Source organism: Rhinopithecus roxellana, chromosome 5 (genome assembly GCF_007565055.1).
Source record: "Rhinopithecus roxellana isolate Shanxi Qingling chromosome 5, ASM756505v1, whole genome shotgun sequence".
Classification (NCBI taxonomy): Eukaryota; Metazoa; Chordata; class Mammalia; order Primates; family Cercopithecidae; genus Rhinopithecus; species Rhinopithecus roxellana.
Genome location: NC_044553.1, coordinates 89,649,377 through 89,677,063, shown reverse-complemented (window position 1 = coordinate 89,677,063; position 27,687 = coordinate 89,649,377). Strand labels below are relative to the sequence as shown.

General features: G+C 38.0%; 1 protein-coding gene across 4 annotated transcripts in view; it reads right to left on the bottom strand.

Moving 5' to 3' along the window:
* PPP2R5E (protein phosphatase 2 regulatory subunit B'epsilon) overlaps positions 1 to 27,687 on the bottom strand; it is a 179,705-nt gene that overhangs the window by 26,204 nt on the left and 125,814 nt on the right. For all 4 annotated transcript variants that reach the window (XR_004057310.1, XM_010378099.2, XM_010378100.2 and 1 more), the window contains 2 exons: positions 25,750 to 25,851; positions 19,247 to 19,339 (listed from right to left, as the gene is read on the bottom strand). Coding sequence is in view for 3 of the 4 variants with exons in the window: in XM_010378099.2 (XP_010376401.1) it covers positions 19,247 to 19,339; positions 25,750 to 25,851 (195 nt within the window). In the remaining variant the exon portion in view is untranslated. The remainder of the gene's footprint in view (positions 1 to 19,246; positions 19,340 to 25,749; positions 25,852 to 27,687) is intronic.

Below are 27,687 nucleotides of genomic sequence, written 5' to 3'. Positions count from 1 at the left end.
AGCCACGTGTGGTGGTGGGCGCCTGTAATCACAGCTACTCAGAAGGCTGAGACAGGAGAATCACTTGAACCCAGGAGGCAGAGGTTGCAGTGAGCCAAGATCGCACCATTGCACTCCAGTCTGGGTGACAGTGCGAGACTCAGTCTTAAAAATAAAAAAAGGATAAGCCTTCAGCTCTACTAGAATATTCAGGAAAATGAAAAAAATCTGAATCAAAGCAAGCATCAAAAAGTCTCAATGAGACTGGTCACGGTCCTTTGTAGATCCGGACTCTTGTTACGTAGGTGTGCTCACTCTGTAAACAGTCATCGAAGTGAATGTTGATTATTTCTGTTCGTATGTTATATGTGAAAAAGTTTTTTTTTTTTTTTTTTTTGAGACAGAGTCTTGCTCTGTTGCCCAGGCTGGAGTGCAGTGGCATGATCACAGCTCACTGCAACCTCTACCTCCTGGGTTCAAGCAAGCAATTCTCAGCCTCCCAAGTAGCTGAGACTACAGGCACCTGCCACCACACCCAGCTAACTTTTTGTATTTTTAGTAGAGACGAAGTTTCACCATATTGGTCATGCCCAGCCGTGGATAACATGTTTAAGTTCCCAAACATTTGTAATCTAAAGTTAATAACCAAATCCTGATAACATCACATCTATGTGCTCAAAATGAAGTCCACACAACTAGTCCAAAAGAGGTAACAAGCTAAAGTTTCAGCCAAATGCCAGTGGGCACAACAGAGTCAACTCAATGTCTATCAAAAATTCCAGCTGCTTTGTTTTTGTATCATTGACAAGCTGATACTAAAATTAATATGGAAATGCAAGAGAGCCAGAAGAGCCAAAATACTCTTGAGGGAAACAAAACTTGAAAGATTCACACTTCTCTATTTCAAAACTTAGTCCAAATACAGTAATCAAGACAGTGTGGTACTGTCATAAAGACAGACATACAGATTAATGGGAATAGAATTGAGAGCCCCAAAATAAGCCCTCCCATTTATGGTCAACTGATTTTCAATAAGAATGCCAAGTCATTTCAATGGGGAAAGAATAGCATTTTCAACAAATGGTGCTGGAACAACAGGATATCCACATGCAAAAGAGTAAGCTGAACCTCTACCTCACAATATACATTCAGATTAACTCAAAATGAAATCAACCTAAAATTAAGAGCTAAATTATAAAAAAAAAAGAAGAAGAAATCTTCATAACCCTCGATTAGGTGATATTTCTTAGATATGACCCAAACCATAAGCAACAAACAAATAAATTAGACTTCCCCCAAACTGAAACCATTCATGCTTCAAAGGACAGCATCAACAAAGTGAAAAGAGAATGCACACACTGGGAGAAGACACAGCTGACCCTGTGCAAGTTCACTTGCATGCAAATTTTCTTCCACTCTTGGCTGGGTGTGGTGGCTCACCCCTGTGATCCCAGCACTTTGGGAGGCTGAGGCAGGTTGTTCACTTGAGGTCAGGAGTTTGAGACCAGCCTGGCCAACATGGTGAAATCCCATCTCTATTAAAAGTACAAAAATTAGCTGGGTGTCGTGATGGGTGCCTGTAATCCTAGCAACTCAGGAGGCTGAGGCAGGAGAACTGCTTGAACTTGGGAGGCAGAGGTTGCAGTGAGCCGAGATTGCACCACTGCACTCCAGCCTGGGAGAGAGAGCAAGACTCGGTCTCAATTAAAAAAAAAAAAATTTTTTTTCATCCACTCTTGCTACCCTGAGACAGCAAGACCAACCCTTCCTCTTCCTCCCAACCTCCTCAGCCTATGCAACGTGAAGACCACAAGGATGAAGATCTTTATGATGACCTACCTCCCATTAATGAACAGAAAATGTGTTTTCTTTTCTTCATAATTTTCTTAACATTTTCTTTTCTCTAGCTTGCTTTATTGTAAGAACACAGTATATAATACAGATAGCATACAAAATATGTGTTATTCAACTGTTTATGTTATCAGTAAGGCTTCCTGTCAACAGCAGACTATTTGTAGTTAAGTTTCTGGAAAGTCAAGTTATACATATACTTTTCAACTGCTCAGGGGTTCACTGCCCCTAATATCTGCACTGTTCAAGGTCAACTGTATTTATAAACCATATATCTGATAAGGGACTAGTATCCACAATATATAAAGAACTTTTAGGTCAGGCATGGTGGCTCACACCTACAATCTCAGCACTTTGGGAGGCAGAGGCGGGTGGATCGCTTGTGCCCAACAGTTTGAGACCAGTCTTGGCAACATGGCAAAATCCTGTCTCTTCAAAGAAATTCAAAAATTAGCCAGGCTTGGTGGCACGTGCCTGTAGTTCCAGGTATTTGGGAAGCTCAAGTGGGAGGATCACCTGAGCCTCAGGAGATCAAGACTGAACTGAGCCGTGATCGTGCCACTGCACTTCAGTCTGGGCAGCAGAGAGACAAACTCTGTCTCAAAAACAAACAAACAAAAAAAAAAAACAAGAAAAAATAATTTTAAAAGCTCAACAATAAGAAGAAAACCCAGTTTAAAAATGGACAAAGGATTTTATTTAACAGCTAAATCACAAAGGAAGTATACAAATTTTGGTCAATAAACACATGAAAAGTGCTCTATTTTATTGATCATTACAGAAAAGCAAACCCTGGCTCACACCTGTAATCCCAGCACTTTGGGAGCCGAGGAGGTAGATCACAAGGTCACAGTTTGAGATCAGCCTGGCCAACATGGTGAAATCCCATCTCCACTAAAAACACAAAAATTAGCCAGGCGTGCTGGCACACGCCTGTATTCCCAGCTACTCAGGAGCCTGAGGCAGAAGAATTGCTTGAACCTGAGGTAGAGTTTGCAGTAAGCCGAGATCGCACCACTGTACTCCAGCCTAGGCGACAGAGCAAGACTCCACCTCGGAAACAAAAAAAAAAGAAAACCCAACAAGGAGATATTCATTGGATGGCTATAATGAAAAAGAGGGATAATAAAAAGTGTTGGCGAGGATATGGAGAAACTGGAACTCTCATCATTGTTGGTAAGAATGTAAAATGGTGCAGCTATTTTGGAAAACAGTTTGGCAGTTCCTCAAATCTCCCAGAGTTACTATATGACTAAGCAATTCCACTTTCATGTATATATCCAAGAGAATCGAAAATACATGTCCACACAAAAATGTGTACACAAATGTTCATGGGAGCAATATTCATAATGGCTAAAAAGTGAAACAACCCAAATATCTGTCAGCTAATAAACAAAATGTGATGCCAGGGAATATTATTCAGCCATAAAAAGGAACAAAGTACTGATATATGTTACAACATGAATGAATCTTTCAAACATCATGCTAAGTAAAAGAAACCAGACACAGAAGGCCATACAATGTGTGACTCCATGTATGTGAAATAACCAGAATAGGCAAATCCACAGTGGCAGAAAGCAGAATGGGGAGTGGCTACTAATAGGTCTGGATTTATTTTTTGAGACAGAGTCTTGCTCTGTCACTAGGCTGGAGTGCAATGGTGCTATCTCAGCTCACTGCAACCTCTACCTCCCAGGTTCAAGAGATTCTCCTGCTTCAGCCTCCCATGGGTCTGAATTTCTTCAGGGGATGATGAAAACATCCCACAATGATACTGTGGTGATGGTTGCATGACTCTGTAAATATACTAAAAACCACTAAATTGGAAACTTTAAAATGGCGAATTTTAGGTGTATGAATTACAACACAATATATCTGCTACCTTTACAAAAAGTCAGTGTGCAAGTTCCTCTGGCTGAAGAACAAACTTGGAAATCGGTTTGAATGTTACTGAGTTGTTTTTTTTTTACATTCATCATCATTGAAATAAAGCAAAATTCAGTTCTAGTGTCTTTATAGAAAAACATTTCAAGAGCACATAGCACACAAATTAAAGCAGACTACCATCGTCATCAAAAAGGCTATCGAGACATATGTAAGTTTGACCTCAGGTGATTAAGACATGAGGTTGAGACTGACAGCAGAATTAAAACTTCATGGTCAATAATCGAATGTGCTTTTGTTTGGTGTTTTACTTTAAATAAAAGACAGAGTTATGGGCCAAAAAAAGGCCCCTCAAACATGGCAGGAAACACAAACTAAAGGATGGTCTTCAAAAATAGGTAGACAGACAGGACACAACTTTTAGCTACACAATGCCATCCACCATCCATCTATCATTCATTCATTCATTCATTCATTTTAAAAATGAGTATTTCAAGTAAACATTTATGGTGTGCTTATTAAGGGCCAGCCAGTGGGCGAGCTGTCAGGGATACAATGATAAGCAAGACAGATACAGTCTTTGCTTTCTCAGAGCCTATTCTAATGGGGAATACAAACTATTAAATAAACAGCATGTTAAGTAGTTCAGGATGTTGCATAAACACACAGCAGACACCTACTGTACTTGGAAGAAGTGGAGTGATCAGGGAAGGCTTCTAAAGGAAGAGACATCCAGGCCGACCCATGAAGAAATGAGGAGTTAGAAGTGGGTAAGAGTGCTCCTCACAGGTTCAATAGTACATGCTTTTACTAGCAACCTATCCAAACAGAAGACGTTGTGAACTACCGCTCTCTGCCCATTCAGCAATACAATAACTACATACGTACTGAGTTCTTTCTATGTGCCAGCGATGGTCCTCATTGCTGGACATACACATTGTAGAACAATTGTGGAGCCCATCAGGGGAGGCAATGGGCAAGTTAACACATTTCCACAAGAAAACATTCTATCTAGGAAAGAAAGGCATGTAGCTCCAACTAGCAAAAAAAAGGCCCCATATAGACTCAATATCTCTTTATCTATAATAAAGTTCCAAATGACAAAAGCTCTCTAATCCACCCACCCAGTCCACGCATCCACCCAATCCCATTCCAAGGCTAATAGAAATAATTAACCTTGTACGTTTTATTTTTTAAATTTGGTTTCTACTTTTAAGTGTTTCAAAAGGCTTTAATGAATAACTTATAACCAACATAAGAGGAGGTTTGAGGGTGTGTAATATTAGCAAAACTTGAATCAACTTTCCTTGTATACTCTTAATCTTGAGATTAATGAATACATAATAATTAAGCAAGAAATGTTTAACTGATGTTTTCATTAGGCTCTCAAACAAAATGCATTGCCGGGTGCCTAACTTTAGATATTTACAAAGTCACAAATATTAAATGTATTATGTTCTATGAGAAAGAAAGATGAACTACAGTATTAAACTATTTTTCTGCTTCTCTGTAGAACATGCTTTTGATGATTTTATGATGCATGAGACAGAAATAAAATAGTGCACAGGCCAAAAAAGGGGGGAGTAGGATGAGCTCTGATTTCCAAAACAAAATAATATGAGTGTGCTTAGTCATATCTATAGTCCCAATCACTTCCACACAAAAAAAGAAATACACGCCCACACCTGTAAATGCCTAAGTGGACTGTGCCATCCATAATATAACAGGCAGCTTGTAGTCAAAGAAAAGAAGTTAAGAAGCTGGAGCATTTCCAAGGTGATTACACAGGAAAGACAGACCTGTCAACACACTTAACTCCAAGTTTACAGAAACCAGCCTTCTTGAAGCTCACAAATAGGGATAAACTACATAGTGATTTAGCCAAATAACCTTTCTTTGAACTCATAAATCTACAATGAAATGAGAAGAGTGAAATGAAAAAGGGCTGTAAGGGTCTTCCAGTAGGCAGCGGAATTGAACCTCTCTCCTCCTGAATCCTCCCTAAAATGACAGTGAAAGAATAAGAATAGAAGAAAGCCTTGGCATAGAGGGAACTGGAGAGAAAATTTGGACTTATTTGTAGACTTCTCAAAGATGGAAGTGGATGACAAGAGGTAACTATCTTAGGTTTCCTCTTTCTCCAGTCTGCTAAGTGTTTTTCCATTCTGCAAGCAGGGAAGGAAGCCAACAAGAAGCAGGCCAGTTCACTCCACAGAACCCTTAAAAGGCTTAGAAACTAAAGGCACCAGATATATTTGATGGTAAGGGTGTGAGAAATAGCTAAAAACAGGAGGACTGGTTGAAAGTCTGTAGAAGACCCCCCAGATCCCATGTAGTGTACTGACGATTTACAATGTAAGTCTGGAGAGAATGAGTAAGTATCTAGTCTTGGAGACATCATACACGTTAAGTAAATCACTTGTTGGAAATAATGGGATGAAATAAAACTCTGCATACCTAAAAGGGATATATTTGCCAGCTTTCTTCCCTGACCAGGCTCCCAATGCTATATAAGTCAGAAGATCAGAAAGTCCCTTTTGGAAGAAACTGACAGCCTCAAGAGGAAAGACCTACAGATATGCTAACAGCTGAGGGTTTCCTAATGAAATGGCAAGGTCCCTGACCAGTTATCCCATTCAAAGTCACCAGCTGCCAAGTGTCACTATGCAAATATAAACACACATGTGCACACTGTAACATACACAAGTTCTAAGCAATTTTTCAGTAGACTAACATGTAATTATGACTATGAAGTTAAAGATCACCAGATATTTTAACATAAAAGACCACAACAAACAATTGTAAGGAACTCAGAGGAAACAAGCACCATGCTAGGAGTACCAAAAAAATTGCAAAAAGGAAACTATAACATCCTCAAATATAAACAAATATGCTGGATCCTTGAAATAAAACAGAGTGCTGTTATTCAGGTAAATATTCAGGACATTTTTTAAAAGCTTTCAGAAGTTCAACATATAACAAAAATTTTAGCAGAAGCAATAGAACATTAAAATGAGCAAATCTACCCCTGAACATACAACCAAAAAACAGAGATAATATATAGAAGAAGATTTTAAAAACCAAGAGATCCAATACATAATAGCAATCTAGAAAGACATGGAGACAGAAAAATAGAAAACGAACAGAAGGAAATTATCTGATGAATAATTCAATTCAATTTCCAGGAAAAAAAAAAGTCATGAATGTCAATACAGATATGGCCCATTAAGTGTTCCGCACAATAAATGAACAAAGACTCACACCAAAGCACATCACTTTCTGGACGTGGGGACAAAGAGAAGATTTCAAAGAAGTTACAAAGAAGACACGTCATTATAAAGGATAAGGCATTCAGCTGGTGCAGGGCTTTTTAATACCAACACTGGAAGCTGGAAAACAATGGATCAATTCCTTAAAACATCTGGGAAAGTTCCAAATTTACACCTAGCCAAAACATCAATCAAGTAGGTAGGCAGGCCGGGCACAGTGGCTCACACCTATAATCCCAGCACTTTGGAAGTGCTGGGATTCCAAAGGCGGGCTGATCACTTGAGGTCAGAAATTTGAGATCAGCCTAGGCTAACGTGATGAAACCCCATCTCTACTAAAAATAGAAAAATTAGCCTGGTGTGATGGCATGCGTCTGTAATCCCAGCAGCTGGAAGTTGCAGTGAGCCAAGATCGTGCCACTACACTCCAGCCTGGGCAACAAAGCAAGAGTCTGTCTCCCAAAAAAAAAGTAGGCAGAATAAAGACATTTTCAGACAAATGATCTCAGAACATTTACATCCCATTCATGCTTTTTTAGGAAGAATCTAGAAGGTATGTTCCACCAAATAAGAAGTTAAACAAGTAAGGACACAGTGTAGAAGGGCAGCAAAGGGAAGTGCTGGGATGACTGTGTGGGTGGCCCAGAGCAAGCAGCCAGTGCCAATAAGAGCAGGATGACCAGGGCTCCAAGAAGAAGGTCTCCAAGGAAAAAAAAAAAAAAGGAACTGATAGATTAGTTGATATGTGGGTCATACTGAGAAGGGCTGTATGGTACTCTCAGAGAATTAAGGTATACACTAGTATACCTTAATACTAGTGATGAATACACAGGAAAGCAAGTAAAAAATAAGGCAACTATTTTCCTAAAATTAAAAAAAAGGCTCTACAAGAAAAGGAATATAACCATGTGCCTTGTAATGAACAACATGTATAAATAGTACTCATTCTATCATCTGATTCATTCAAATTTTGTGATATAACATTGGATGTAGACAGAGAGTTATAGTGGGAGATACATAATGACTTACAGTAGGAAGTTGACAGACATAAATAAAACCTAAAATGACAAGTTAAGAAATAGCAGTATAAGCATGCTGTTTAGAAAGATGGAAATAAATATATAGAAACAACTGGAAGACTTAAATGTGGTTACCTCCAGGAAACAGGACTCTGGTTTGGAGAAGGATGAGGCAAGAGATTTGCCATTTTTCATTAAAAACCATATAAACATATTTGAATTTTAAAAGTTGGCATTATCAAAACTATTTTTAAAAGTCATTAAGAGCAAAAGATTTCGAGCAAAAAAACCCAGATGCTCTCTGCTACAATAAAGAATTACCCTGCCCTACTCCATGTAAAGTAAGATTTTAGAGAACATCAAAAATCTTCAAGTAGATAACCGATAAAATTGGTATTCTAAATGTTTTCATCCAAAGTGCCACAGAGCACTCAAATCAGATGTCCACATTTCTGGCTTTGTTTGCAACTTTCTCCCACTATCTGAAAACTATCTTCCTCATACTTTCACCTTGGCCAAATACAGAGAAAACAGCCCAGAACAAAGAAGCCAGAGCCAAAGGTAGTCAGTCTGACTCCAATGAATCAGATCGACTCAAGGGATGCACTGTATGAAATGAAGCAACCTATGGGGCAACCACTGAGAACGGACAATGGGGACAAGGGATCAAAAGGTTGCAATCACAAGCTTCTGGCAATTCTGACTCCAAGACTCCTATGGAAATTCAATATAAAACTTTCAAAAGTGTAAGGCGTACAATATGAATAACTCCACCAAGTCACACGCTTTTATTTTCCTCCATTTAATTTCAGGCATTCTTTCCACAAACCAAAGAAGTCCACTTTTTTCCCCTTGAGCATTCTATCTATTTCAAGACAACCTTATGATTTAAGTTTTTAAGACAACCAGTTTGGTCAGCAATTCAAGAAAGAGCTATTGTGCTAAATAATGATGCACTTAGTGGGAAGCAGGCAGGGACTAGCTACATAATTTGTGGGGCAAAATGACATACAGTGGTCCTTGCTCAAAAAGTATTAGGAGTTTCAAGACAGCAAGAGCAGAGCACTAAACCAAGCACAGGGCCCTTCTAAGCACAGGGCCCAGTGTAACTGCACAAATTACACAACCAGGAAGCTGGCTCTGAATGCAGGAGTCAGAGCAATAAAGCCCTTTTTACAAGATTTTTGAGTTACACACTGGACAGGACAGGATGAGGTGATCTGCTGTTAACTGATAATTGGTAACGGCTATCTCATAAAATTCCAGGTAGAAATAAATGCTCTAAACTCTTATTGCTATAGGCTGTGAGAGGGAAATGTAAACATTTTGACATATTCAAGGAACTTGGTCGGAAAATACAAACTCATTTGTATTGGAGCTGAGATTCAAGGCCTCGTGGAATTTATTTCAGTCTAGAACTAAAAATTTTTTAACAGGTTGGCTTATCTCATGTCCAATTTGTGTTGAGTTTTTAAAAACACAATAACAAAAGGTCACTTTTAAGGACAGGCTGAATGATTTGCATGATTTGCATAATTTACATGATAATTACAGCACCTTTCAGCTAAATATAACAGCAAATGTGAAGTACAAATTACTAAATAGCAATCTCCAGCAGTACATATGTTTACATGGATACTTGAATAGTATGTCTCTTAGCAACCACTGACTGTTTCAGATTTGCAGAGTAGTTGAAAGCAATCTTTAGAAATATGTTGCTAAACTCTTGCCACAATAATCCACCCAATGAAATAATACAAGGTTTGGCAATTCATTTGGGTCTAAAGAAGGGGTTGGGGGATCATAAAGCAACTATTTTCCCAACCATCCCAATACAGATGAAAATTATCTTTATTGATAATAGACAAAATTGTTCCATAAGCCTAGGCAAGTCTACATACTCATAGCTCTAGAAGGCAGTTAACCAAGTTACTTAAGTCTAAAATTAACACTACCACAGACAAAAGTGCACTATGCAATGAATTGACTATCTTTTGATATATCTCTAACAGCTTTCTTGTGCAAACACTTAAGTGAGTACACAAAAAATGCTACAGGTTATGTAAATCTAGATTTAATAAAAATCACAATGAAATTCAAGTGAGCCAGTCATACTATTCTAGGATAAAAAAACAATAAAACACTTCAAACAAAAACACTCAAAACCCTTGAATGAAAAACGACAGACTGTTGGCCGGGTGTGGTGGCTCATGCCTGTAATCCCAGCACTTTGGGAGGCCGAGGGGGGGCGGATCACGAGGTCTAAAGTTCGAGACCAGTCTGCCCAACATGGTGAAACCCTGTCTCTACTAAAAACACAAAAAAATTACCCAGGCATGGTGGCGCACGCCTGTAGTCCCAGCTACTCGGGCCACTGAGACAGACGAATCACTTCAATCCAGGAGGCAGAGGTTGCAGTGAGCCGAGATCAAGCCACTGCAATCCAGCCTGGGTGGCAGAGCTAGACTTCATCTCAAAAAAAAAAAAAAGAAAAGAAAAACAACAGACGGTTTTGTCTGGCCCTACCAAAATATGGCTTTCCAGACTGTCTTGAAAAACCAAAAGATCCAGCAAGACTTGGCTCACTTACCTAGAGACCAACCGTTACTGGGAGTGGATTGGCAACAGGATCTAAGCTCTCTAAATCACCACAGTTTCCATCACTCCTTTGGTCATACCCACACTACTTCATTATGTACCATTTGTCTGTCCTCTGTAAAGATTTAAATGAGCTATCCCTGGTTTTCACACATTATAAATTATACATTCCTGGCACTAATAAACATTTATGTCCAACACTGATTGGAGGAAATCAGTTGGGAAAGTGTGGAACTGAAGAGAATCCAGAGACACAGGAGACCCATGTAACATCTTAAGAGAACCCAACAGCCTGTGAAGAACCATGTACGTAGAGTCCAATGGATATCAGTGATCTTTAGAATAAGAGTTGGATTTCAAATAATTCATAACGTGCTAGGTAAGACATGACAGGCTAACACTATATGATTTCATGGACTGAAGCTATTAAAGAAAACACAGCTTAAGAAAGTTCTCAAAACAAGAATCCTAATAAAAATATTAGTGACAGCACCAGCATTAACGTTTACTGAATATGAACCAAGTGTTGGGAATACTTTTGAGAGCTTGTATAGGTATTTAGTTGTTAAATCTCCAAAACAACCTTACAATGTGATTATATTATGGATATTTTGCATCTACTTTCTAGATGAGGAAACTGAGGCACAGAGTAGTTATGTCACTTGTCCTAGGTCAAACACAAAAAAATGGCAGAGCCCAAATTCAAATCAGTCTGTACACTTAACCACCAATCTATACCGCTTCCTGAGGAAGAAAAATTCAAGGTATTGAAAAAGGCACTTGAGGCAACACAGGAAGCTTTCCTTTGCGCTTTAGATTTTAAAAAGGGCAGATATAAATGCTGAAAGGAAGGAAGCAATGAATACTGGGCATAAAAGAATGGGCTATCCTACAAAAATAGTCTTAGGAAGACTAATGCACAAAATCAGCTGAGGTTTATGAAAAATTGCAAGGCAATAAAATGAGAATGTACTTGCAGATGAAATTTTTTATTATTCTTTTTGATTATAACATATATGCTCATTACTTTTTAAATGTAAAAAACAGAGATATCTAAAAAACAGGAAGCGAAGATCATCACATATAATCACCCCCTTCCAGCCAATTAACAACAATTTGGTAGAACTCCTTTCAAAATCATTAATGCATATTGCTATAGTCTGCATGTTTCCCCTAAACTTCATGTGATAGGAATTTAATCCCCAATGAAACAGTGTTGGGAGGTAAGGCCTTTTGGTAGGTGTCGAGGTCATAAGGGCTCTGCCCTCATAAATAGATTAATGCCACTATAAAAGGGGATTTGGGACCTGGGTTCACTCTCTCTCGCCCTTCTGCCTTCCACCACGTGAGGGCACACACAGTAAGATGGCACTCGTTAGATGCCAGCACCTTGATCTTGGACTTCCCAGCCTCCAGAACTGTAAGAAATAAACTTACAGAACTTCTGTTCTTTGTAAATTACCCAGTCTGAGGCATTTTGTTAAAGCAGCACAAAAGAACTAAAACAAAAATACTAACATTATTTTTCCCTAAAATAACAGATACAGGCTCAAAAATTATACTGTTCTATAACAATGCATGTTTCACTTAAAAATAGATCACGAGTAGGTCTATCACATTCTTTTTACAAACTGATGAATATTTCACTCTACGAATGTTCACAGCTCAATTACCTCCTACTAAGGAACTTAAAAGTTATTTTCTAATTTTCTAATAATTATTAACAATGGTGCATTCAAGACCTTTGTATATACATCTTTTATACATATCTGATCGTTTCTCGTGGACTTGTTGGGTCTAAATTTAAGCTGATAGAATACTATCGGTTTCCTCTTCAGGACAATTATGCCAATTTAATGTACGTTTGTATATAGCCATCTATTCATATGTCTATTCATTCATTTGGTACAACTGCTTGTGAGTTTTATGGCACACTCAGCAGGGTCATCTCCACCTAAGGTACTATTAGGTTCCATTCTCCTGTTCTGACGCCATATCATTTTAATTAATTTACCTTTTCCTTTGTAGTATATTATTTAATAAGTATCATTAGTCATCTTTTTCAAAAATTTATTTCATGAACTCTAAACGTTTCAAGTTTTTAAAAAATTGTAATTTTAATTAGAACTGTACTAATGTAGAAATAATTTGGAGATTATATGAACATCTTTCTGATAGTCTTCCCATCTAGGAATATGCCACATTTCTGCATTTACTCAAGCCTTCTTTAAGTTTCATATAGATTTTTAAAATTCTATTTCAAAAAATGAAGATTTTAAAATTAATATTGGAAGCCAGGCACAGCGATTCATGCCTATATTGCCAGCACTTTGGGAGGCCAAGGTGGGCAGATCACTTGAGTACAGGAGTTCAAGAGCAGCCTGGCCAACATGGTGAAACCACGTATCTACCAAAAATTAAAAAATTAGGGCCGGGCATGGTGGCTCATGCCTGTAATCCCAGCACTTTGGGAGGCTGAGACGGGAGGATCATGAGGTCAGGAGTTTGAGAACAGCCTGGCCAACATAGTCAAATCCTGTCTCTACTAAAAATACAAAAAATTAGCCAGTCGTGGTGGTGAGTACCTGTAATCCCAGCTACTCAAGGAGGCTGAGGCGGCAGAATTGCTTGAACCCGGGAGGAGGAGGTTGCAGTGAGCTGAGACTGCACCACTGCACTCCAGCCTGGGTGACAGAGCAAGACTGTGCCTCAAAAAAACAATCAAACAAACAAACAAAAATTAACTGGGTATGGTGGTGCACGTCTGTAATCCCAGCTACTCAGGTGGCTGAGGCACAAGAATCGCTTGAACTTGGGAGGTGGAGGTTGAAGTGAGCTGAAATTGCACCTCTGCACTCCAGCCTGGACAACAGAGCAAGACTCTGTCTCAAAAATAAATAAATAAATAAAAATAAAATTATTGGAATCAAAAAAATAATACATTCTATCAATGTGGGCAGACAATATATGAGGGGGGTGTGAAAAGATGAATAAATATTTAATGAGCAACTACTATACTCCATAGGTGATAACAGTAGACATTTTTACAAGTCATCTCATTTTATCTCATAACAAGCCTACTTGCTGTGACTTGTTGTGACAGGTGACTCTTAATGTAATTTTATAGAAAAAGACACTAAGGATCAGAGTAGTCAATAATCTGCCCAAGGTTTTCAGTCACCTGTTTAAGATTGAAGGCAGGGATCCTGTCTTTGTATCCACGCTGCCAAGTGAACTAAGCAGATTTGACAACTGTCAATTTTGAGGTGTCTCCTATTTTACTTAACAGTATCTTATTTATCCTGTTATCCCATGTCATGAATGAGGAAACTCAGGCTTAGATAACGGGTATACAAACTTGCTGAAAGTCGTACTGCAAGTAGGCAGAGAAGCCAGAGTTTGTATGCAGTTTCTTCTGACCCCATAGCTCACATTCTCAGCTCCTAAAATAATACTTATAATACATAGGGAAGTCAATATTCAAGCCCAAAGCTTCCTAACTTTCCACTACGTCATAGCAAAACAGCTCAATTCCTATTTTGCTTTTGTATTCACTGACAGAGGAATGAGTCGGAAGACTGACTGCAAAGAACATATTCAGCTGCTACAGAAAATAAGTTGAAATCTCATGGATACAATAAATTCTGTCTAACTGAAGAAAGAAATTTTAAGCTGAGATTACCAAGAATCTTTTTTGAGATCATTGAAAATCCACAGAAAATAGAAATCTGCCCAAAGAAAAGAAACAGGGTAAACGTTATCCTGATTTGTCAAAAGGAAAAGGATGTAGGTTTCCAAGAGAAACACCCTAGGACCAGGTGGCACCATGGGAGACTGTGGAGTTCAGAAAAATGCAAAGACAAGCAGGGGTGTGAACAAGACCTGACTACAGAGTGCAGAGGTTGGCAGGACCTGTCAATTCAAGGACAGTTAAGTCATGGTGGGAAAGAGGAGGAGGAATGAGTGAGATGGGGGATAAGGGGGTAAAATATCAGCATCAATCCTTCAAGGCCCAAAAATCCCACCCACTCCCCAGCAGAACCAAACCGGCCAGGAAGGGATCTCAGGAGAACCAGTTAAGAAATTAAGGCCCCCTCTTAGAAGGCACTGGGAACGAAGTAAGTCATTAGCAGACTAAAGGGTCAGGAAAAGGACAGGAGGCCAACTTACAGGTTACCAACATGAATGAGCAGAGTATTCTGGAAAATGGGAGCTAACAGGCGCCCAGGGGTTATTCCCAACATGGAAGTTAATGCACTGATTAGTCAGATGATTTCAATCAAGCTCTCGGTGGTGGTGCTGATTCTGCCAAAAGCCCTGCTTGCCACTTTCACGATTCATTCAGGAACTGGGGTGAGCCCTGGTGTGAAGGTCAAATTTATAACAGATCCAGCAGATGGAAAGTAAAGAAGGCAACAATTGGAAAAATGAGGAAGGGGCTGAAAATGTAAAGTATATAAATGAACTTCACTACTGACACTTATTTCCTGTCTCTGGCAAAATTTTAGGACAGATGAACAAACCCATGGTTTGCAAGCACTTAGGGCAGGATCATCAGTAAACAGCACTAGCTCTAGACGTTCACTAATACCACATGGCAGATGAATGGCATTCCTTTTTATGATACAGTTACAAGGCCTATAGATGAGAGTAATGCTGTAAACACAGAGTCCTGGCTTTTACCACAGCATCTAATAGTCTCTATGTTCTTCTTACAATCAAAATTAAGAAATGCAGGAAGGATAATGTACTAGTAAATTTCTGGATCAAGGATAAAACTCAAAAATTACTGATTATGAAGTTGTGTAATATTGGGAATTTCTAAAATAATATAGGCTCCTATCTCAGCCCTGGCTAGTTTAACAACTTTTTCTTTTTTTTAATTATTTTTATTTTTATAGTGTTGGGAGTACAAGTGCAGTTGTGTTACATGGATATATTGCATTGATATTAGTTTGGGTTTTGTTCCCTCCAAATCTCGTGTTGAAATGTGATCCCCAATGTTGGAGGTGGGGCCTAGTGACAGGTATCTGGATCATGGAGGTGGGTCCCTCATGAATGGCTTGGTGCTGTCCTTGAAGTAATGAATGAGTTCTCAATCTATTAGTTACTGTGAGATCTAGTTGTTAAAAAGAAAGGAAAAGAAAAAAAGAAAAGAAAAGAAAAGAAAAGAAAAGAAAAGAAAAGAAAAGAAAAGAAAAGGAAAGGCCTGGCACCTCCACCCGCTCTGTCTTGCTTCTCTCTCAACATGTGACACACATGCTCCCCCTTTGCCTTCCACCATGATTATGAGCTTCCTGAGGCTCTCGCCAGAAGCAGATGCTAGTGCCATGCTTCTTGTACAGTCTGCAGAACCATGAACCAAATAAACCTCTTTTCATCATAAATTACCCAGTCACAAGAATTTCTTTACAGCAACACAAAATGGACTAATAGATGCATGCCAGTGAAGTCTGGGCTTTTAGTGTACCCATACGCAATAGTGTACACTGTACCCAATAGGTAGTGTTTTATCGTAAACAACTTTAATCAATGACTCAGATGAGGCCAATAGCATATTTAGGTCACAGATGTCATAAAGATGGAAGACACAGTAAATACGGTAGAGATGAATAAGGGATAAATGATTCCACAGGAACATATGCCAAGTACTACACTTAGATAAAAAAGCAAACTGTGTAACAACCAACAATAAGTAAGCCAGGCATGGTGGTGCACACCTGTAGTTTCAGCTACTTGGAAGACTGAGGTGGATCACTTGAGCCCAACCTGGGCAACAGAGCAAGACCCTGTTTGTTTAAAAACGAGAAAAGAAGAGAAACATGCAGCAATATGCAGAAAGCTCAATTAGAAGCCAGCCATAGCCAGAAGCTTAACATAAGTTGGCAATGTCATGCTACAGCAAGAAATGCTCATGAGACTTTTCCTTTAAGAAACCTAGAGTCATGACAAGGGAATGAAAAGGCCAACTTGAAGCCACACTGGGCTGACCAGGCTCAGGGCATTCTGTTCGGATATAGATGTCATATTAGGGGACAAATGGACACATCCAAGATACTGAAGGCTTCAAAACTAACCAGTGAGAAAAGGTTGACAGAAACAAGAACTTGGTCTGGAGGAGAAAGTGCATACTGACAGCTAGTAGGCTAGATCCAGAAGGCAAATGGGCTAGTTCATTCTGCACAGGATTTTAGTAATACCAGAAAACTTAACAGAAGAATCTGGATTTCTATTTATCTTGGGGGTTGGCAAGGAGAAAAATCTGGGGATAACTGAATGAAGAGGGGTAGCCAAAGCCCCATTTAATAGGAACCAGTCTACATCCTATTGTCTGACCCCTGGCTTTCAGACTTACTATGAGTGAGGCTATGAGCATTTGAATTGCAACCACTGATGCAGAGAAAAAGAGTCAAAGGGTGAACACAAAAGCTGTGTTCTAAGACCTGAAAGGTTATGTCTGGGCTAGAGACATACTAAGATATTATTCTGGGGAGAAAAAGGACAAAGGGTACAAGGCATAGACAGGTTCAACATAAAAAAGAACTTCCTAACAAAAATGGAACAAGCTGCCTGTGTATATGGCTTTTCTTCACTGAAAAAGGGTCTCAAAGGAGACTAATTCACTAAAGAACGAGAATACATAACCCAAAAAACGTCCTTTCCAAATCCGGGTTTCTCTGATGTTTTCGTATTATAAGTTTCATTATCTTCAGTACCGTCCACCATGGACAGCACACTGGGCTGAGCCCTGGAGGTTTTTTGTGTGAGAAAAGCACTGGCTTCATAGCAAGACCATAGGATTTACTGATTCCATGTCAACTAAATACAGGCTCTAATAGAGAATTACTATCTGATATTCTCAGGCACATTAATTCACAAAAAATAGGCCCTATTATTTCATTAGTGTTCAGATGTGAAGGCTACTTCTCCCTCGAAGTCACTCCAAGTTACAGTGAGGGAATCACAAGGAGGCATCATGGCACAATGGACAGAAAACCAGAATACGAAATGTGCTTAAGCAAACTTGATACTCTTTCTACACCTCAGTTTATGCATCTATAAAATGGGGCAGGGGGCAAGGGAGGGCATAAAAATTTAGCCATGTCTACTTTACAAGATTGTTGTACAAATCAAATAATGCAGGCAAAGGTGTTCTGACAATTAGACAGCACTATATACATGCAAGGCTTTCCAATACAAAATGTAGATCTACTATGTATTACTTACATTTTTTTGAAATAAATTATGCTTCCTTAGCATAGCAATCCATACCAATTTCCCTATTTACCCCATGATCCACATATCCATCTATTTATCTACCTCTCCATTTCTAGTTCAGACTTCACTTTTCCAAACCCTCTCATGTTAAAGTGTGAGCCAGGACTCAACAGTGCGGTACCAAAGTAATCTAAATGTGAAGTAAAGATCAAGGATCAGTCCCATGTACCTAGGGGAATAGGGTGTACAGGTACTAATGAGCCCCACAGGCAAGGCACCAAAGCGCCTTTTAGCTCTGAGCTGACACTTGAACTTTGGGTTTCATTCCACTCAGCCTTTCTTAGGATGTGGAGAGGCCTCCACACCCCTCAGCTCTCTGGAAGCTTGCCTGCCCCTGTTGGATTGAACCCTATGAAACTGCTGTTTTGAGTGTTAAAAACAGTCAAAAAATTGGGTATGGTTCAACCTACATATCCTAAATTCCAAATGTATTAATTTAATTAAGGAGGGAAATGAGATCACAAAGGTTATCAGCCCCCTCCCAGTAAGGCACAGGAGATCAATTTCCTGCCAAATAATGTTTTACTTTTTATTTTTAGAGACAGGGTCTTGCTCTGTTGCCCAGGCTAGATCAAATTAATGTTTTAAAGTTGAAATTCTTCTTACTGGCTTACTAGGAGATAAACATTTATTCTTTCCTACATTAGATGCCCCATATGCCACTCAGAAAAGAGCTACACCAGTTTGGCTCAAGCATGCATTTTTAGAGATGAATATATCAACAACAGGAGCAAGGAAGTGTTATCTAAATCTTCAGTGCCATGAAAGCACCCAAGTCCCAGGTAAAAAGGAAAATCCACGGTTATAACATGTACAATGAGGAGTCAGGAAAAAGTGTTCCCAGAGATGTTCCAAATGGAGGAATGAGAGTTAATCCCTTTAGGGAAATTTTAGAATGTTAAGCTGTACTATTTTCTAGCAGTGAAATCTCATCAGTACCCTGACTTTGATTATTTATTACAGGTTACTCATGCTTTGAAGTCTGAGCTTGCCTACTCAGTTTTAACAGATCTACACCACAGTTCTTTAAGAATCCTTATGCAAATATAAAATTTTAAGCTATATAAAAATTCACACAAACCAAGGTTATATAAATGAAATTCCTTTATAATTAAATTTTAAGAGAAAACTGTAGGGATTTAGGCATTAGCATTCCTGTCTATTTGAAATGTAATTGATTTCTACCACAAATAAACTTAAATGTACCTATTACTTTTAATAGGCAGTAATGGAAATTAACTTCTGTTTATATATATTTTTGTGGTTCACATAACTGTCATTGCAAATTTTTTTTAACAGACATGAATAGAAAATGAGATAAAGTGTTAACTGTAAGACAAATACACACATCCACAATAATTTGCTTACCTGTAATACAAATTTCTGATCTATATATTTTTTGGCAATGCTGGGTTGGAATTCTTGGCTTTCCAAAAATCGTATGAAAAATTCATATACAAGCTGCAACAAACAGATTATAATTTCAAATTATGATTCACTGGGAATAGTACTACAAACCACCAAAAGCCTATAACACTAAAAGTGACAGGGCTTAGAAAATTGATTTTAAAATCAATCAACAAACCACGCCAGCCTGTCTTGTGGCTCACAGTTGCTGTTATGCTTTCAACTTTTAAAACTTAAAATTAGAAAATACAACCAACCAAAGAAAAATTTCCCATAATCTTACCATTCAGAGACAACCACTGTTAACATTTCAATGTATGTATCTCCTTCTACAACATACTAATGTATATAAATATATTCTTACAGTTTTGCAAACTACTTGTACCATTTATACAATATATTATGTATATACTTCATGTAACATACCATATAAATATACTTTCACAGTTTTACAGACTACTTTTACCATTTAAACAATGTATTATGAACAATTTACATCAATAATATCTAAACTATCCTTCTTAGTAGCTGTAAGTAGTCCATTATAATTTATAATGAATAATTCCATTATTCATAATTAATTTAACCAATCTCCCAGGCTTAGACATTTAAGTAGTTTCTCAATTATTTCTCCATCATTCCGCGTCAACGTGCATCACATAACATACGTCAGCGTGTACTTGTTCAATTATGTCATGAGGAAATGTTTCTAAATGTGGAATTGCTAGATCACAAGATATCCAAACATTCAGAATTTTTCATACTCACTGACAAATTTCTTTTCAGAAAGTTTATGGCAATTTCTACTCACCCCATAAGATGGTGTGGCATAATATAGCCATCTGCAAAAAGTCAGCCTCAAATAATTGATAAACAGTGGGGAATCACTGCCTATTCTCTTTGCATAATAAGTCTATGTTAAAGGCTACATTAGATCCTGATGAGGTATGCAACAGTATATCAAAACCAGAACCTTTAACTGGTGCAACTCCCTGCGCCTGTAGTCTCTGCTACTCAGAAGGTTGAGGAGGCAGGACTGGTTCAGCCCAGGAGTTTCAGTCAAGCCTGGGCAAGAGAACAATACTCTGTTTCTTTAAAATATGTATGTATATAATCCAGGACTTTTTAAGAACTTTTTAAAATATATATATATACATATATAATCCTGAACGCCTCTTTCCCTTACTAACTGTGTGACCCTGAGCAAATTAATTTCTCTGAAACTTTGTCTCTTAACTGTTATAATGCAGATGGATAGTCTCTAAGTTTAAATGTAATACACATATAAAGCCCTCTGCACAATGACTAACATGTATCATCATCAATATTCCTAAAATAACATTTGCTAACTTTTTGGTCTCACTCCTTTACACTTAAAAATTAACGAGGATCCCAAAGCTTTTGTTTATATGAGATATATATCATATATATGATATATATATCAAATTAGAAATAAAAAGTGAAAAATGTTTTTAAATTTTACTGTTTCACTTAAAAACAAGGTGTATTATATGTTAACATAATTATGTTCCTGAAAAAAAAAGAAAAAAAAAACCTTTACTTTCCAAAAGAATTGAGAAGAAAGTCATTGTTTTATAGTTTTATAAATCTCTTTAATATGTGGCTTAATGTAAGACAGATTTTCACCTGCTTCTATATACAATCTGTTGTGATATGTCATTTTGGTTTAAGCATATAAAGAAAATCGAGCCTGATGGAGATCCAGTAGTTAAAAAAGGGGAGCATATTTTACTAGTTTCTTTTTCTCCCACATAATTGTGGATATTCTTCTTTGATGCTACACTAAATTCAACAAATGGTCATTTCTTAAAGATTAGTTGCAACATATAATCTGAAATGATATCAATGAACTTTTCATACTTTGTTACACTAAAATCCAATCATCTGTCTCACACTTTGAATGGATCTTAATCCATGCATGGTTTCCTAACATCATTTGCCAACTGGAAAATATTGGTTCACTGAGCTATGCAGCTCTTTCAAATGTTGACACATTTTATTATACAGTATCTAAAAATATCACATTCTTTATTATCTCAATTTTATTTTAAAAAAGTCTTTAAGCTTTTGGAAGCTGCAAGCTCAAGGTGACAGATGCAAGACAGATATATGTTTTCTAAAATTCTAATTCTAAATTCTGCGTTAATACTCTAATTGTGCCAGTGGTAACAAATATTGCCAAATGGTTTCCTTGTTTGTTTCAGAGAAATATCGGTCAGATACCCAAGTCTGAATAATCATAGTCTGTTAGTCATTCCTTCAAGTAAAAATGATGTTTCATGAGGAGAAAAGAAAAAAAGGCTAGTTTAGGTTACGGCTCAAAAACAATTACACAAATGCTTTTCCATAAGATAACCATTATATTTCAGTATGCAGCAGATGTTACTATGCATACTTCCCATTGTGTCAGTGTAGAATATTTTTAAATGTGTGCTTGAGCGTCAAAATTTTTAAAAATTATTAATTTTCGCTGTTTCTTCAAAGATGTTCTCAAGTGAAATCGGCTTTTTTACACTTTTAATTACAAGTACATGGCAGTGAAGAATACTCGACCAGTTTGACACAAGTAACCTTGATTCTCGTTAAGGTAGCAGCAATTTTAACCACCATCACTTTTGCAATGAATAGTACAAACGTCAACACAGCGAAAGGACATATCATATATACAGCACTGTTATAAAGGTAGTTTTGACCTTGCGGGACACTGAAAATCAGGTCTCAGAACCACTCTAAAGGTCCAGACACCACTGATTTAAACGTTTCTTGTCACGTCAGACTCTAACTTAAGACTTAAATAAGGGATTCACATTAGCATTTTACTTCCTTATAAAAACTGTTTTTCTCCTTGGAACTCTCTGAATTCAGAAAAATTTCTTTCCTAATGATCCAGACGTTGCCAAGTTTCACACGTTATTTTGCTAGTCAAAATAATGCCCAAGTCCTAAGACCTCAGAGAATTGTTCCTTTTCCAATACGCTCATCTGTCAACTCTCAGTTTTACAAATAGAATGTCAGCCTTATTCAAATGACCCCATCAAGTGGGTTTTAGCCCTCTTTTGGTTGTCACAAAGGGGAGATTCTCATCTTCTAAGCTGACCTGTGGACTGGCAAGGCTTTCCAGCAAGACTGGCAAAGTGCTCTCTCATCTCTGTTCTCTTGAAAGCAGTTATGGTCTAAAATGGTTTGGTGGAAACACTTCAGACATATTTATTAATAAGCATAAGTGTTCTCTGCACTTCAAAGAAAGATTTTACGTCAAAATCAAAAATCTCCCTTAAGTTTCTAAAGAGAAAGACTGGGGGCTGGGGAGGACAAATTACTTTTCAAGGTTACATAAGTGAATTCTCCAAGGAACTTTAGTAAAAGGCTAGCATTCCTGTTTGTCAGTCTCAAGTGGAAAACATTAAAAACAAACCCTTAATTGTAAATGAAACTCCTATAAAATTGTATTCTACTGAAGACACAACTAATTTCAGAAAATACATGAACAAGATACTAATTCAGATAATTGAAAGGTTGAATCACATACACAGAGTAGACTCCTTTGACATATTTGAACTAAAAATTATTCTTTTGTCTATTTTTAAAGATCCCAAAAGATCCACAATTTGTTATAATCAGTAATTTTTTTACTTTTTTTTTTTTTTCTTTTTGGTGACATGGTCTCGCTCTGTTGCCCAGGCTGGAGTGCAGTGGTGCAATCTTGGCTCGCTGCAGCCTCAGCCTCCCAGGTTCAAGCAATTCTCGTGCCTCAGCCTCCCAAGTAGCTGGGATTAGAGGCGTGTGCTGCCATGCCTGTCTAATTTTTGTATTTTTCATACAGACGGGGTTTCGTATGTTGGCCAGGCTGCTCTCAAACTCCTGGCCTCAAGTGATCTGCCCACCTTGGCCTCCCAAAGTGTTAGGATTACAGGCACGGGCCACTACATCCGGCCAATCGGTAATTTGTATAGGCCACAGATTTAAATCAAAAAGGTATGCAGGAGCAGTCAATTAGCTGGGCAATGAGCACAGCCAACCATTCAACAGCCACATCTCAATGTCATTTTGTTGTTTTGACCTCCTGTCAGGTATTTATACTTTTTTCCTTGCAAAATGTGTCCCAGAAAAGGAAGCGTACTGCTAATTACGAAGTTAATAAAAAGTGAAAAGGTCTAAAACTATGCTGTGTTTTGGTCAGAAAAATAAGTTGGATCAACTAAAAAGTAAAATGTTAAACTTCATGATAGGTGACTATGACATGAATGACCTATCATGAAAAGAAAAAGAGATTTCTTATACATTCAATGAGTGCCCTCATTAGTGCTAAAACCACCTAACACTGAAAATGGGAAGGTGACTACTTTGTGCTATAGGAATATACAAAGGAAACGCAGGACTCTTGAGACCAAGTCAGGAGCCTTGTTCCAAAAGCAACAGATGGTGAAGGCAACAATGTGCCTAGTTACCTAACCTTTACTATGAATGAAGGTTGATTTACAAATTTTAAAAGTTTCCTTCACCTGATCCAGCATTAGTGGGTCATATCTCCCCGTGAGCTAAAGAAAGGACCAAAGGATAATAACCTTGAACAGGATGTCAACACAGATGAAACCAGCCCATTTATAATACCATTTCTGCCTTTAGATCCAAAAGGGCACCAGTCTCATTACCATTCTTCATTGTCTCTTTGGTTTTAGGGTTTCAGATAAACTAATGGTTAATATTCCTGCAGTAATGACAGTGTAAGCTAGAGTGGTTTTTTTGTGGTAGAACTTACAAGTTTCAGAAATTGATTTGGTCCTGTATTTTATAGAGTCATTAAGTATGGGAAGGATTAACTGTAATATTGAGTAAAACTTTATTGTACTTTAGGGGAAATTTATGTCTATGGTTATCATGATTTAGAATAGTCAAAAAGCTCTTGCAAATGGCAAGAGTGGTCCACAGGGTCTTCTCTGGAATACAGAGAAGACAATACACCAAGGCTTTGTAGACATCTCTTTCCATGTCTTTTCCACCATAAGATGTGAGACAACTGAGGAGACCATCTTTTTGTTGTTGTTAAGTTTCTTCCAGACTAAACTGTAATTCAATGAACTGGCACCAAACATTAAGAATAAGACATAACAATTCACCCATTCAAAAAAGTAATTCTTTTTTGGATTGTGTCACAATCTGGGATATACCTATGAAAAGCACAAATAGTTTTACAAGTTTCTTAGATTGCAGATAGTATGTCTGGGACCTTAAAAAAAAATTAAACATCTAAGATAGGAAATCAACTACAGTGTTTTAACAAATTTACCCAATCTTACCAATGGAGGTAGGAATACATATGCATAACATGCCTGAGTAAGAGCTGAGAAAACAGAGCCCCCAAAAGTTTTCTACGTAACAAAGGGAAATAGCACACGTGTGTACCTGCAGAAACTTTGAGTTGTCAAAGCAGGACAGACAGACTTGCAAATTTACGTCAGAAATTCTGAAGTAGGGGGAAAAAACTCTTAGAATATCTCTAGGCTTTCTCTCTCTGCTGCACAATTTGTTTGCTCTTCAAAAAGTCAACTTGAACCATGAATACATTTCTATGAAAATGCAGCAGCTTCTGCCTAGGGGTGAAGATGTACAAGGTATTATTCATTTTCTTCCACCCCTTCCCCTTTGCTATTTGTCAAGCAACCTGAGGATATTCTGACTCAATGGAAGGGTGACTTTGGGGTTCAACATGTACAAATTTCCTTGCTCTATTCTTTTGAGAAATTTTGGCCTTGAGAGAAGGCACCACAAGGGAGGAAGGAGCTGGAAAATTACCAGTATGTATTATATAAGTTAATACAATACAGACGGCTCTAGTGCTGGAAACAGAGATGCAGTGATGCCCCTGATCCATCCTGGCACATGAGTATGATTGGAAAACATGGCCTTCTCAGTGCAAGAGAACAGAATTGGCCTTCACCCAAGCTTTCTCTCAGCTGTTACTCTTCCTTACAATACTGTGAACGAAATAGCTATTAGTTTGGTTTTGTCCTTCTAACTAAAGAAACACATTTGTAGTTAACGTGAAGACAGGCATACAAAGTTCCCAGGGTACATACTGCTAAAAATGAGATATATATTCTGTGAGCTAATCACATCCAACTAATAGTAATGTGAAAATAATTCTGTGCTTTGTTTGAGGCTCTAGAGGGCAGGATCATAAAGAAGCTCTAACAGAGGAACAAGAACTGCTGGCTGTACCTGCAACATGGGGTGGGGGGACACTAAAGCATCACACTGACACTATTTTATTCTTTTGGCATCCTAATTATCAAGAGTAAGAAACATAAAAAGCATTCTCTAACTTTCCATTAATGTACTCTAATTTGATTTCTTGGTGGATAAAGGCCTTCAAGGAATTCCCATGCTAATCAGCTAATGAGTTAATGGAGTTTTCTTTTAGAACGAATGGTATTTCAAAGTACCTGTAAGTGTGGCCACGATGCCTCAAGGGTAGGTTCATCTTCTTCTGGATCAAATTCATTGCTGTCACTAGGAGGGAGAGTTCTGAATATATTGCAAGATACCTAAAAATAAACAAGCAACAGAGTTAATGGGAAGCACCTTCTGCGTAGTTTTACACAAGGTCCTTGGAGCCAAGCTGAGGGGAACCCAGATAACAGTGCACAAGGAACATCACCAAACTAGAATAAGGACCTCTTTCTACAGGCTCCGAGGTGGGGACCACCTCCAGGCAAGCTGGAAAGTAGCAACGCAGCACCATCCTACTCTCTTGAACACTATTCAGTGTCCTTATTTAACCCTTTCCACCCTAGGTTGCCATGATTTTATACCTACCATCAAAGCCTGCTCTTGGTTACTTACCGGTCAAGCATGTTTCTGATTAACCAATTGACACTAAGAAATAAATAACTGCTAATGGGCTTCATGTGCTTCCCTTATCAGGTATATTCACTATTTGCAAACTTATGATTGAAATAATCGTGAAATTTCAGGCTTTTCTAATAACCTTAAAAACATTCCTTATCTGTCCTCAACAAGTTGGTTTACAAAATAGTAATGATACCCAGAGCAAAATTATATCTTTGATATAAACCTCTATAAACTAGGTATTCCTTAAGCATAGGCAAGATCCAAATTAAACAATGGTTGTTCAAAATATAGCCATGAGTTGGTAACTGTCAAAACTGGGTGATAAAGAGATGAGGATTCATTATACTATCTATTATTTCTGTATATGTTACAACATTTCCTTTTTTTTTTTTTTTTTTTTTTGAGATGGAGTCTCGCTCTGTCACCGACACTGGAGTGCAGTGACGCAATCTTGGCTCACTGCAACCTCCCGCCTCCCAGGTTCAAGTGATTCTCCTGCCTCAGCCTCCCGAGTAGCTAGGATTACAGGCGCCCGCCACCGTACCCGGTTAATTTTTGTATTTTTAAGTAGAGACAAGGTTTCACCATGTTAGTCAGGCTAGTCTCGAACTCCTGACCTCAAGTGACCCACCCACTTCAGCCCCAAAGTGCTGGGATTACAGGCGTGAGCCACCACACCTGGCCTATTAAAAGATTTCTATAGTAAAATGTTTATGTTTTAAACATTTTTTAAATGTTTTTGCTACTATTCTCAGGATTCCTTTCCAGTTTCTGTTTCTTGCCCCACTCACCCACTCATCTTTCTCCTAATGACATATCCTCAGATCTGAAGAATAAGACGGGGAGGGACAGGAGAACATGTGTAAAAAGTGAGAAGGGAAAAAGAAAGCAGATATTGCATCAGAGGCCTTTGTTGGCCTTCCTATGTAATGCAGAAAATACTGAGGTATCTAATATGCTGCTCTGAAAGAGGAAAGAAGAAAGGCTTTGGGGTACCCATATAATCTGAATGTGTACATTCCTACTAGTGCCTAGAACAGTGTGTACACATAATAGGCATTTAATAAGTATTTATTTCATAAATAATTCATTTTTATTATTTATTTCATAAATACTTATTAAATGCCTATTATGTGTACACACTGTTCTAGGCACTAGGAAAACAATAGTGAACAAAACAGATAAAAATCTATGCCGTCATGGAACTTATTGTATTCTAGTTAAAGCCACAATTATCCCCATTTCCTAGTTATGGAAACTGAGCTCAGATGTATAAGCTATGGGAAGGAGATTCAATTTTATTTTAGTGCAATGGGAGGCCATTAGTGGATCTTAAAACAGAGAAGTGGCATGATCTGATTTCTGCCTAAAAAAAAAAAATCACTCCAACGGCTATGTATAGAATAGGCAGGAAGAGGACAAGTTAGGCTGTGAATGTGACAAGGGATGACGCTGGCTTGGCAAGGATGGTAGGGAAGACAGACAGAAATAGATTGATTCAAAAAGGTAATGCTTTGCTGCTGGCTTGG